This window comes from Arvicanthis niloticus, chromosome 12 (genome assembly GCF_011762505.2).
Source record: "Arvicanthis niloticus isolate mArvNil1 chromosome 12, mArvNil1.pat.X, whole genome shotgun sequence".
In the NCBI taxonomy this organism is placed as follows: Eukaryota; Metazoa; Chordata; class Mammalia; order Rodentia; family Muridae; genus Arvicanthis; species Arvicanthis niloticus.
In genome coordinates, this window is record NC_047669.1 from 3,667,965 (window position 1) to 3,680,407 (window position 12,443).

At 46.1% G+C, this 12,443-nt stretch overlaps 1 protein-coding gene across 4 annotated transcripts in view; it reads right to left on the bottom strand.

Moving 5' to 3' along the window:
• The window catches only part of Dgcr2 (DiGeorge syndrome critical region gene 2), a 56,462-nt gene that overhangs the window by 30,623 nt on the left and 13,396 nt on the right, over positions 1 to 12,443 (bottom strand). For all 4 annotated transcript variants that reach the window (XM_034515047.2, XM_076942599.1, XM_076942597.1 and 1 more), the window contains exon 2: positions 4,356 to 4,478. In XM_034515047.2, coding sequence (XP_034370938.1) covers positions 4,356 to 4,478 — 123 coding nt within the window. The remainder of the gene's footprint in view (positions 1 to 4,355; positions 4,479 to 12,443) is intronic.

A 12,443-nucleotide genomic window follows, 5' to 3' on the forward strand; every position in this document is an offset into this window, starting at 1 on the left:
TTTCATTTGAAGGAAACCAAAAGGCCACCCCTGCGGGCCTTGTCCTCTCAACAGCCTTATGGAGGGAGGCCTCCAGTGCGGCCTCATGGTCCTCACCAGCATTTGGTTCCAAGTGCTGGGAAGTCTACTCTCTCTCTCAGCTCACCCAAGGAACAAGTCAGAGACGGATAGTTCTAGAGGGTCCTGACCAGGCGGCCACCATTCAGATCTTTGAGCTCAGGATGATGAGGACTCTGCCCTACCTCCTGTACCATTCGCCAGACCATCTCTGCTTATCAGAGATGAGATATTACTCTGTTGCCAAATCTCAAGTCCTAGATTCAAGCAATCCTCCAGCCTGAGGCTCCTGAGTAGCTGCAACCACAGGTGGACACTATGCCCAACCCTGCATCTTATTTTGGACCCTCCCTCAAAGAACTGTGCAAAGCTTATCTGTTAATTCTTATTACATACCTTTCCTTGTGTATGTGTTGGGGGAGTGGAGAAGTGGGAGGATGGCGGCAAGTGAACTTCTGAATTCAAGGTCAGCCTGGTCTACAGAGCAAGTTCTGAGACAGCCAGGACTACACAGAGAAACCCTATCTTAGGAAAACAAGCAAACAAGAAACCCTTCAGGCTGGCCCAGGTTGTACTACCACCCTTGCCCTCTAGGAGCTACGGTATACCTTTTCTACCTCAGTTTAGAACCCATCCAGGGAGAAATCCAGGGAGAAAAAGAACTCAAGCTTAGGGCCTATGCAGGGAGAGAAAAGACTTCCCACTCTTAGAGCTTGTGGTCTTGAAGGAGAAATGCAAAATGGGTCTCTTGACAGTGAGACTTAACCAGCAGTTCTAGATGTACTAAGAGGACAGACACATCAGGTGATTCAGCCAGAGGGACAGAGGAACATTTTCACTGTGGCAGCTGCCATTTGAGACAAGTCTTAAAGGAAGGCTTGCTGATCCAGGCAGCGTCAGAACAAAGAAATTCCAAGAAAACCAGGACACATGCATTGAGGGATTACCAGGATGGACACAGGAAGCACACCAGCTGATACACACACCAGCAGCATCAAAGCTTGGCAAAGAAGAATTATGCCAAAGAGTAAAGGGTTCTCAGTGCCAGGCCACTTGCAGATTACATTTGGTTGGTTGGTTGGTTTTTTTTTTTTTTTTTTTTTTTTTTTTGTGGTTTTTTTTTTTATTTTTGTTTTTTTGTGTTTTGTTTTTTTGACAGTGTCTCACTCACTATGTAGACCGGGTTGGCTTTAAACTCAGATATTTGCCTGTTTCTGCCTCCCAGGTCCTGAGATCAAAGGTATGCAGCATCACACACAGTTTAAGATTGTGATTCTTGAGTAGGACTGATCAAATTGATAGAAATGGTATTCTAAAGGATTTACTAATAGATCTGCTTAGGAAACATTGAGTTCCCCAAGTGGAAATTAGCTAAAGAGGCAGCACCTCCAAAGTACCCCAAGAAAAGGAGTGTGACAGGCCTGTTAAGAGAAACCAAGAATTTAGGATGCTAGGATACAAATGTCTCTTCAGCAGGAACAGTAGCCCTTAGGTTGTCACTGCCATGGCGAAGGAGAAGGCTCTAACTTAGCACCAGCCACAGGCCCGATCTGCACCCTGCAGACAGACTTCTAGGGGCTGGAGAGAGGCTCAGGGATTAAGAGTGCTTCCAGGACCCATCCACGTTAGGCAGCTCACAGATGCCTACAACTCTAGTTCCAAGAGATCAATTCCCTTTTCTGACACACACACACACACACACACACACACACACACACACACACACACACAAATAAATAAAATAAAATCTAGGGAAAAGAAATCTACCTCTAGCAGCCAGCTCTGGGGATGAGAACAAAGTTAAAGTGGAATAAAGTAGAGAAAACTGATCGCTGGATGCTGACTTAGTGAGTTATGTAAGCACTGCTATACTGCCGGCTTGCCAAGCATGACTTCACTTGTTTCCTGAACTGCCAATGTGATGGGCTGTCGCTCTTACCCGCCTGATGTCATCTACACCTCTGTGTAGTGTTGCTTGCTTGTTTGCCCCACCTTGTGGTTTTAAAGGATAAACTGAGGATGCAAACTGGACCCATGGATGACATTTCCTCTTGTCCATGCTCACTGGTATCAGAATGCTTTTTCTACAAACATTCCCACAACAGGGTCACAACCATCAATAAGTCCAGGCCTGTCATAGAGTCCAGTGTGCTGTATTATCAGGAAAAACATAACTCTGTCAGGTGGGCAAGATGACTCTGGGTAATAATTATTTAAAACAGAACACACTGGTGTACCTAAATAATTCTGGTAATAAATACTATCATTGCTATGTAAATCTATTTGCTCAAGCTAAGCCAGATCTGCAGCCTCCTGTCTGTTTAAAGGGTGCTAGTGTATGTGGACTGCACAAGCCTGAGGTGTGTATCAGCCAATGAAATCTGCTGCTGGAAGCTGACTGCTATCTGGTATTAGACCAGTTGATCAGGTGCTTAAGTAAAGGGCTCCCTTCATCTCTAAGTGTGTGCACTAACTTCTCACTGAGAAAATGTATTCTTTCTATTTCATGACATGCCTTCTGCTGACAGGCTTCATCAAAGTCCCGAAAGATCCCGAGTCAGTGTGTGCGTGTACAGTCAGTGTCAGTAATGTCACACAGACGTGAACATGCGTGCATCCCGAGTCAGTGTGTGCATGCATGTACAGTCAGTGTCAGTAATGCCACACAGACGTGAACACTCGTGCATCCCGAGTCAGTGTGTGCATGCATGTACAGTCAGTGTCAGTAATGCCACACAGACGTGAACACGCGTGCATCCCGAGTCAGTGTGTGCATGCATGTACAGTCAGTGTCAGTAATGCCACACAGATGTGAACATGCGTGCATCCCGAGTCAGTGTGTGCGTGTACAGTCAGTGTCAGTAATGCCACACAGACGTGAACATGCGTGCATCCCGAGTCAGTGTGTGCGTGTACAGTCAGTGTCAGTAATGCCACACAGACGTGAACATGCGTGCATCCCGAGTCAGTGTGTGCGTGTACAGTCAGTGTCAGTAATGTCACACAGACGTGAACATGCGTGCATCCCGAGTCAGTGTGTGTGTGTACAGTCAGTGTCAGTAATGCCACACAGATGTGAACATGCGTGCATCCCGAGTCAGTGTGTGCGTGTACAGTCAGTGTCAGAAATACCACACAGACGTGAACATGCGTGCATCCCGAGTCAGTGTGTGCGTGTACAGTCAGTGTCAGAAATACCACACAGACGTGAACATGCGTGCATCCCGAGTCAGTGTGTGTGTGTACAGTCAGTGTCAGTAATGCCACACAGACGTGAACATGCGTGCATCCCGAGTCAGTGTGTGCGTGTACAGTCAGTGTCAGTAATGCCACACAGATGTGAACATGCGTGCATCCCGAGTCAGTGTGTGCGTGTACAGTCAGTGTCAGTAATGTCACACAGACGTGAACATGCGTGCATCCCGAGTCAGTGTGTGTGTGTACAGTCAGTGTCAGTAATGCCACACAGATGTGAACATGCGTGCATCCCGAGTCAGTGTGTGCGTGTACAGTCAGTGTCAGAAATACCACACAGACGTGAACATGCGTGCATCCCGAGTCAGTGTGTGCGTGTACAGTCAGTGTCAGAAATACCACACAGACGTGAACATGCGTGCATCCCGAGTCAGTGTGTGTGTGTACAGTCAGTGTCAGTAATGCCACACAGACGTGAACATGCGTGCATCCCGAGTCAGTGTGTGCGTGTACAGTCAGTGTCAGTAATGCCACACAGACGTGAACACGCGTGCACGGCTGCTGCACCTCCCACCTGTCACAAGACGTGACTTGTGGATGGAATGAATGCTATTACTTATGGTGCTTTAAATTCATCAGGGTGCTGAGGAGAAACCAGTGGATATTCAACAACATACAAACTTCTGTGGCTCTCCACGTCTTTAGGAGCTTATAACTGGCCATGAGAAAAAAACCCAAGTGCCATGTTACTAGAGAATGCCTGGGCAAGGGAAATAAGGGCAGTGCTGGTTTACAGCTTACATTGTCAAGCCTCAGTAAGCACCGATGCCCAGAGCCAGTGAACACACACACACACACACACACACACACACACACACTCCCTTCTCAAGGTTCTGTGAGTCCAGGGCTAACAGCACCTCATATCTCCAGTGCTGTTAACTCATGAGTTCTAGATCAGTCCATGGCCAACACTTACTTCTTAAAAAGCTAAGAGAGGGTCAGCTCACACCACCCTTCCAATGTGTACAGACCACATGGAATGCCTGGCCATACTCCCTCCCGGTGGGAGACTACGGCAGAGACAGGTGGATCCACATACTCACCTGGACAGTCGGCTTCATCACTCTTATCCTCACACGTTGGCCAGCCGTCACACTGCCAGGGCAGGGGTATGCACTGGATGGTACCACTATGACACTCAAACTGCCCAGGGTTGCACCGAAGCTCTGTAGAACAAAGGGTAACAGGCTGTTGAGGAAGTGACATAGAAGCAGCAACATAGAAGGGAAGCGCTCTGTCCACACCACTGTAGCCCTGGGAAAATAGTCTAGGAGTTGAGTGAGCTGTCCCTCAGCAGGGTCTGAGCATGCTCCCAAAGAGGAGGAAAATGGATATAACCCTGCATCAGAATATACAGAACATTTAAACGCCATGCCAAAACAAGGTGAAGGACAGAACCATTTCTAGCCAAGGGACTCTGGAATACCTTTCTTAAAAGGTGGAACTTGAGCAAGGTTTCCTAGAAAGGCAACACTTTGGTATGTTCTGTGTGGTGTAACAGCAACAACACTGCAGGAAAATAAGGGCTTACAAGAGGGCTCATCAAGGTGGTGTCTGAACAGACGGGACCACTCAACAAGGGAAACTCAGCTGTCAGAGGCTACAGGCTGAGATTCCTCACTCAGGCATGCACAGACAGCCAGGTTACTACGGCAGTGGCATGAGAAGATGTTTCTGACAAGATAAAAAATGCTAAACAAACTCAGCAAAACACAGGCTTCAAGAGGAGGCAACAACACTAGAGCCAAGTGCCAAACTCCTCCCTTCTATTGACTTTCCCTTTATTCTCCCCTCACGCCCTTTCCCTCTGGAGATGGCTCTCACTCTGTGGCCTAGGCACACACTAGCACACTGGCAGCTGTCTCTGTGCTGAGTTTGGAGCCCAGGCCTTGTGCACAGAGGATAAGCACTCTCCCTGAGCTTGAGCTTCAGCCTGTTTGACTTTCCATACAGGTTAGATTATGTGTTCTTCTCAGATGCTGTCTACTTTGATTTTTGAGACACGGTTTCTCATTGGCCTGAAATGGCTGTTTAGGGTAAGGCTAGCCAGCAAGCCCCAGGGCTGCCTGTTTCTGCCTCCTCAAGCACGCAAGACAGTAAGTATGCACCATGGATGCTAGGGATTGAACTCAAACCCTCATGTTTGCAGAAAACACTTTACTGACTGAGATATCTCCTAAGGCCACAATGCTGTTTTATAGAGAATTTTAGTCAAGATTAGGAACTGGACTTAAGGCTTCATCTTTGACAAAGAATATGAGGAGCAGTGGGGGTGGTTGAATGGGTAAGGTGGCCTGCTGGCAAGTCTGATCACTGTAGTTTAATCCCTGGAACCCACATGGTAGGAGGAGAGAATTGACTCTTGCAAGTCATTCCCTGACCTCCTAACATGCACTATGGCATGTGTGCACCCACAAACATACACAGACCCCCAACATACAAAAGTTTAAATGTAATGAAGTTTTCCTTTTAAAAAAACCAGGGGAGGGTTGCTGGAGAGGTGACTTACTGGTTAGGAGCACTGTCAGTTCTGTCTGTCCTTCTGGAGGTCCTGCCCCACATAAAGGCTCACACAGGCCCTCACATGTCTAGGGAATGGATCAAAAGGAAGGTGCACACCCAGCTAGGATGCAGAACTCACACCACTGTAGTTAATTCTGTTTTTTTTTTTTTTTTTAAATTTTTATTTTGTGTGTGGGTATATGTTTGTGGACCATAATTTGCATGCAGTGCCCTGGAGGCCAGAAGAGGCCACTGGATCCCTGGAACTGGAGTTATGGATGGTTGTGAGCCACTGCATGGGTACTGGGAGTTGGAGTTGCGTCCTCTGCAGGAATAACAAGTGCTTTTAACCACCGCAACATCTCTCCAGCCCATTACCTTTGCTTTTTTAAATTTAAATTTTATTTAACTTAATGAGCACAGGTGTTTTGGCTGCATGTATGTCTGTATACTCCATGCCCCCGTGATGCCTTGTGGAGGCTGGAAGGAGGGGCTGACCGCCCTGAAACTGTTGTCAGCCACCATGCTGGTGCTAGGAATCAAACCCAGGGGCTTCTGAAAGAGCAGTTAGCACTCTGAACCACTGAGCTACCTCTACAGCCCTCAAATAAAATAAATCTTAAAAATAAAACTGACATGGTACATGTGGTAGAATATATAGGTATTTCAAAACATTAATATCCTGGCAAGAGCTCCAGAAGCTCAAGCTGGATGCCCCCGTATGGGGAAATCAGTGTGTGTGTGTGGGGGGGGGGGGGAGTGGGAAGGTGGGTGGGGTCACATCCTCAAAGAAGCAGGAGGTGGGGGACGGGATAGGGGGTACCTGGGTAGGGGGGAAATGGGAAAAGGGGATTACATCTGAAATGTAAATAAAATACCCAATAAAAAAATTAAAAAAAAAAGCTGATCAGGAAAAGCCAAGATGTGGGACTGAGGAGAGCAAGCCGACTGCCAAAAGAGGACAGCGTGGTGCGGAGGTAAGATGTGGGGCTGAGGAGAGCACGGTTCGGAGGCGGAATGTCCCTGTAGAGCATCAGAACCAACAAACACAAAGAAAAAGACCACAAGAGGGGAGGAAGAAGCCAACAAGATGGCTTAGTGGGAAAGAGATAGCCTGCTTCCACAGGTCCCTGCCACCCATGCCCCAGGGAAGGTGTGCGCACTGGCCCTCTTCCCCTACAATAACAAGAAGAAATTTTCTTTAACAAGCAAAGCTTAAGTGATATGAAGACTAATTCTTCAATTTGATGAAAACCTTAACAAATCCACAAATCTAAACAATCCAATAACCCTTAAACACCAGAAAGAAAATAACTCCAAGTCACATGGCAACTGAATTGGTTAAGAACTGAGAAAGCCAGGTTTACTTGTACAGGCTGTAATCTCAGAGGAAAAAATGGTAGGGTTTTTTTTGTTTTGTTGGTGTTGCTTTTTGTTGTTGTTGTTCTTTTGTTTTGTTTCAAGACTGTCCTGGAACTCACTCTGTAGATCAGGCTAGCTAGCCTCCAACTCTGACCAGCTTCTGCCTTCTGAATGGCAGGTGCTGGGATTAACGGCTTGTGCCACCACTGCCCGGCCACACTTCTTATTAGAAGTGATATAAACTGGAGGGCAAAGGAGCAGCAGGCATTTAATTCTTGAAAGGAAAAAGTCAGTCTTAATTACAGTGATAAATCCCATGACAAAAGACACTTGGTAAAATGTACCTACACAAATGTGCACACAATGAACATACTACACACATCAAGATTTCTTGTTCTTTTATGGGTGCTTCCTAGGTAGCAGGCTGGGCCAAGATGAAGCTAAATGTCTCCTTTCCAGCCACTGGCCATCAGAATCTAAATTAAGTAGATAATGGACTCAAGCTTTGCATTTTCCTGTGGCCACAAAGTTGCTGCTTCTGCTCTGGGTGAAAAGAGGAAGGACTATGAGGTCTCAGTTCCATCAGTGATGGGACGAGCAAGGTTTCCCATGACCCACAGCAGTGTGCCTGCTGTGAGTGAGCATGCCTGTCCTCGACCAAGGGGAACTGGAGAGAGGATGCACAAGTCTGTTCAGATGCAGTGTGGATGCCAATCAGTGTGTTCTCAACTTGGTTATTGTTTAGAAAGAAGAGAGGAGATTCCTGGACTGTTATACCTCTATGTCCTAGTGACTGGGGCCCAAGAGCTAGCAGCTTCTCTGTCCACCAGCATTATTAGGAAGTCCTTAAGCAAAGGCAGTAAGACCAGGACCAAAGCACCTTGCTACTCCACACTCCTGCAATGCAAACACAGACATAGTACTCCAAGAAAGATGAGGAGGCTGCAAATAAGCTAAACATTTTAGATAAGAGAATGAGAAAAGCCAAAGGGAGACACCAGGAGCAGACTGCCAAGAGACATAAAGGCTATCCTTCCTGAGAGCCTCTGCTTTTTTTTTTTAAGATTTTAAAATTATTTTATTATGTATGAGTTCACTGTAGCTATCTTCAGATCAACCAGAAGAGGGCATCGGACCCCATTAAAGATGGTTGTGAGCCACCATGTGGTTGCTGGGAATTGAACTCAGGACCTCTGGAAGAACAGGCAGTGTTCTTAACCACTGAGCCATCTCTCCAGTTCCTCTGCTTCTGTTTTTGAAGATTAACTTTATTTATAATTCTGAATGTATCTGTTTATCCATGTATGTAAATACAATCCAAGTAACCCAGACGGCTTGCCAGAGGCATCACAACTCCTAGCACTATAGGCAATTGGGCACTGCTTACTATGGGTGCTGGGAATTGAACTCTGGTATTTTGTAATACATTTTCTTAGCCTCTCAACCATCTCTCCAGTTGGTGACTGTCTACTTCTAAGTCTGAGTCCAGTCAAAGATAAGTGTTTAGAAGTAAAAAGTTTGGTGTACTGGCTCAGACCTTTAATCTTGGCACTTGGAAGGCAGAGGCAAGCAACTTCTGTCAGTTTGAGGCCAGCCTGGTTCACACAGTAAGTTCCAGGATATCTAGAGGTACAGAGTGAGACCCCATCTCAGAAAACAACTGCCCCCCAACAAACAAAAGAGCGATAAGTTATCAGACCTTGGTGGGAGGAGGCTTCTCAACTCTTATGTCTTAAATATGTATAGTTTATTGTAAGATAACTGTACCACAATAAAAGGCTATTTTAAAGACTGCTATAAAACAGATTTCAGTTTACATAATCAGGAAACAAGAACCAAGGAGGAGGCACTGATGCTGCAGCTAACAGTCCAGTGTCACAATGCTCTTCAGAAAGATTAGTCACCTGGACAAGCTGGGCTGGGCTCACAGTGGCTACCACAGCTCCAGAGCAGGGATCAGGTTCACAGTCACAGTGCCAGGGCTGACTGTCTGCTGAAGACTAGTTATTTAATAATAAATTAAATTAATAATAAGAGAGTCTCTTCTGGCCTCGAGTCTCCATCCCTAAGCATTAAGTACCCAAAATATCCCACTTTTCCCAAGCCATTCTAGGTATTCCAGACTTTTTTTGGTTAAAAAACTAATTTCTAAACTAAAATCAGAAAAAAAAAAAAAAAAGCAACCAATCAATCAATAAGCAAGCAAGCAAAGAACTTTGGGAAATGATCTTCCCTTGAGGTTTTCTTTCCCAATATCCCTCTTGTTTCCTTCAAAAGCAACTGTTTTGAGGTCAGCATGCCTGCTCGGATAAACAGCCCGACTTCCACACACACACAGCTTTATTTTCTGCTCACTACGTAGAACTTGTGGGTGGGGGAGGCTGTTTTCTCACTTTTGCATGTAAACTCCTCTAGCAAAGGGTCCTGAGACTCCAACCGTCTAGTTGGAAACTGCCTGTGTAGACTGTTAACTGCCTGTCACAGAATGGGGGACTGTCAGACACTGGGCGTTCTGCTGAAGCATGGCCACTTCAAGCTGTGTGTGTACCTGAGGCAGGATGAAAACCAGGGAAGGTAGAGACCCTTAACACTGGTGCTTCCTTCTTTAGGTCAAAGAAAAGGGCCTCTTTCTCCTACAATTTGGCTAAAACTGCTCTTTAAACTTTTATTTAAAGAAAAAAAATGTTGTAGGGAGCAGATAGCTCTCAGCAGTCATTTGTTTTCCCCATCCTGTACATACCTGGCCTCCCTCCTGTGGCTTAATTGGACCTTAGGTTTCAAAACACACCCTCTTCTTAGTTAGAACCCTTCTCTCACCTCCCCTGTGGGGTCTGTTGGATCTCTTAGCCTAATCTTTCAGTAAGTAGGCTTGTGTACTTGTCTCCTTAAGCATTAGCACACTCTTCCAGTTCGACACACACTCCCACCTCTGCTGCATTAACTCCAAGTATCAGATGAACTGTGTTGCTCAAACACCTTCCTATATAAGCATTTGTGGATGACCAAGTGTTAAGAAAGAAGGTTCCTTTCTGACCCCTCTGAGGGGCAGGGGCTGAGCTAGAAGCACTTGAAGAGGTGAGTCCCTCATTAACATGGGAATCTTGCCTTCTCAAGACAATGTAAGGACTGTCTGGTTTTAGCCAGGAGAGTGGGCCACTGAAGCATGCAGGTGAACTGCAGCATTCGGAGTCTGCATCACTCACAATGATGGGTGCTGACTCCACAGGGCCTAGCTAGATGTCAGCTCAATGTCAACATTTTCTTTCCCTTCTCTTTCAAGATCTTTTTCTCTCCAAAAGGCAACTAGCATAGATTTCGCCACACAGGAAGCTGCACAAAAAGCCACCCCTGCTTTACATTTGGGTCTGCAAAACCTGGGTACCCAGGCCTTAGGACTCTCTCCTTGATAGACCTGAGTGAGGCAGGTCAGCTCTTCCTAGCCAAGGACAGAATAGCTGTCAGTTTATTGCCCTCATGACATAAGTGTGGAGCCACAACCACACAACAGGAAGTCCCACTGTACCAACAGCTCTCTTGACAGCATCACACACCCCTTAACATGGTTTTGTTTGGTTTGTTTTTTTGTTTTGAGACAGGGTTCCTCTGTGTAGCTCCGGCTGTCCTGGAACCCACTCTGTAGACCAGGCTGGCCTTGAACTCATAGAGATCTGCCTGCCTCTGCCTCCCGAGTGCTGGGATTAAAGGCGTGCGCCACCACCAGGCCCCTTAACATATTTTAATGCAAGGCTTCTTTATATGCTGAAATTACTGAGACGTTCAAACAGTTCTTGCTATGTGGCTTACATCTATTAGTATAGTGTGCTGTTTATTAAAGCAGAGAAAACCGTCACTCAGCACATGAAGAACTCAAGCACATGCCCCACATATTAAATACAGATTCCCAATAAACACTGTTATGTATGGCTATGAAGTGTCTCTCCCAAAAGCACATGTGTTAGAGGCGTGGTCCTCAGCTGATGGGCTCTGAGAAAGGATTAAATCATAAGGTTTCTAACCCCCTCACTGGGTTTAACTGATGAGCTCCCAGCAGAATGGGTTATTGGATGGGGCTAGTTAGAGCAAATAATTCCCCGGGGAAGGATGTGTCTTCTTCACCCTTTCTTCTTTCTCTCTGCTTCCTGGTGATCACAAGGTGAGCATCCTTTACCACATGCTGGTACCTGCATGGTACTCAGCCTTGCTTCTAAGCCACAGTAGCAGAGCCACCAGATATCAGGGCAGAGCTTCTGAAAACCTAAGCCTTTCTCCATTCTGAGTTATTTTCCCATTGGTATGAAGGGACATCATGACCAAGGCAATATACAGGAGAGCATTGACAGGGCTTTCAGTTCATGGCTACCATGATGGGGAGGGAGCATGGTAGCAGGCATGGCACTGGAGCAGCAGCTGAGTTTACATACTGATCCACAACCACAAAAAGGGCGGGGACTAATTGGGAACAGTGTGGGCTTTTGAAACCTCAAAGCCCACCCCTCCATGGCCACACTTTCCAAACAGTTCCACCAACTAGAACTGGTTGCATTCAAATATACGAGTCTATGTTGGGGACCATTCTCATTTACACCACCACAAATCCTTTTAACTAAAGTTAAACCTTTTTTCCTTTAAGTTGATTTTCTCAGGAATTTTGTCATGACAAAAAGCTGATTACTGGGAAATGACAGTCTTTTCAGCAACTGGTGCTTAAGTGTGACTATATATTTATCTGAAAAAGAAGCTGGCCCTCACTCAATACATATAAAAACTAACTCAAAGCTGAAATGGAAATTTTAATGGTTCTTTGAAAAGTCAGTTGTGTTGGATGGTGTTTTGCTGGGGCAACCATGAAGGAACATTTAGCTGAAGCAGACAATGCATGAAAGGACATGTGATGAAGGATTCTTTGCTAACAACACACATTGGTCTGCCTTATATAGTTGAGCTGCATTTGTCGGGGATTCCATAGAGAGAAATGCACCAAAAACCTTCTGGTGATGTGCTGCAGTTTCCTCATGTTTCAGCAGACTGGGGCTTATTGGCAGTGTGATGTCAGCTGAGGCAAGATCCGTAGAGGACATGTGATGTTTGGAAGGGGTAAACAGAACATGCGAGGCAGTGATGGAGACAGAGCTAGGCTTGCTTATAGAGCTAGCTGTACAATGCTTGTGGGTCTCGCTTGTCTTCACTGAGAGAGGCACAGCCAAGAACAACTTCTGGCATTCTTCCTGGTCCCTCCTGCCAAGTGCTGAGGCCTGCCTGTCTCTGCT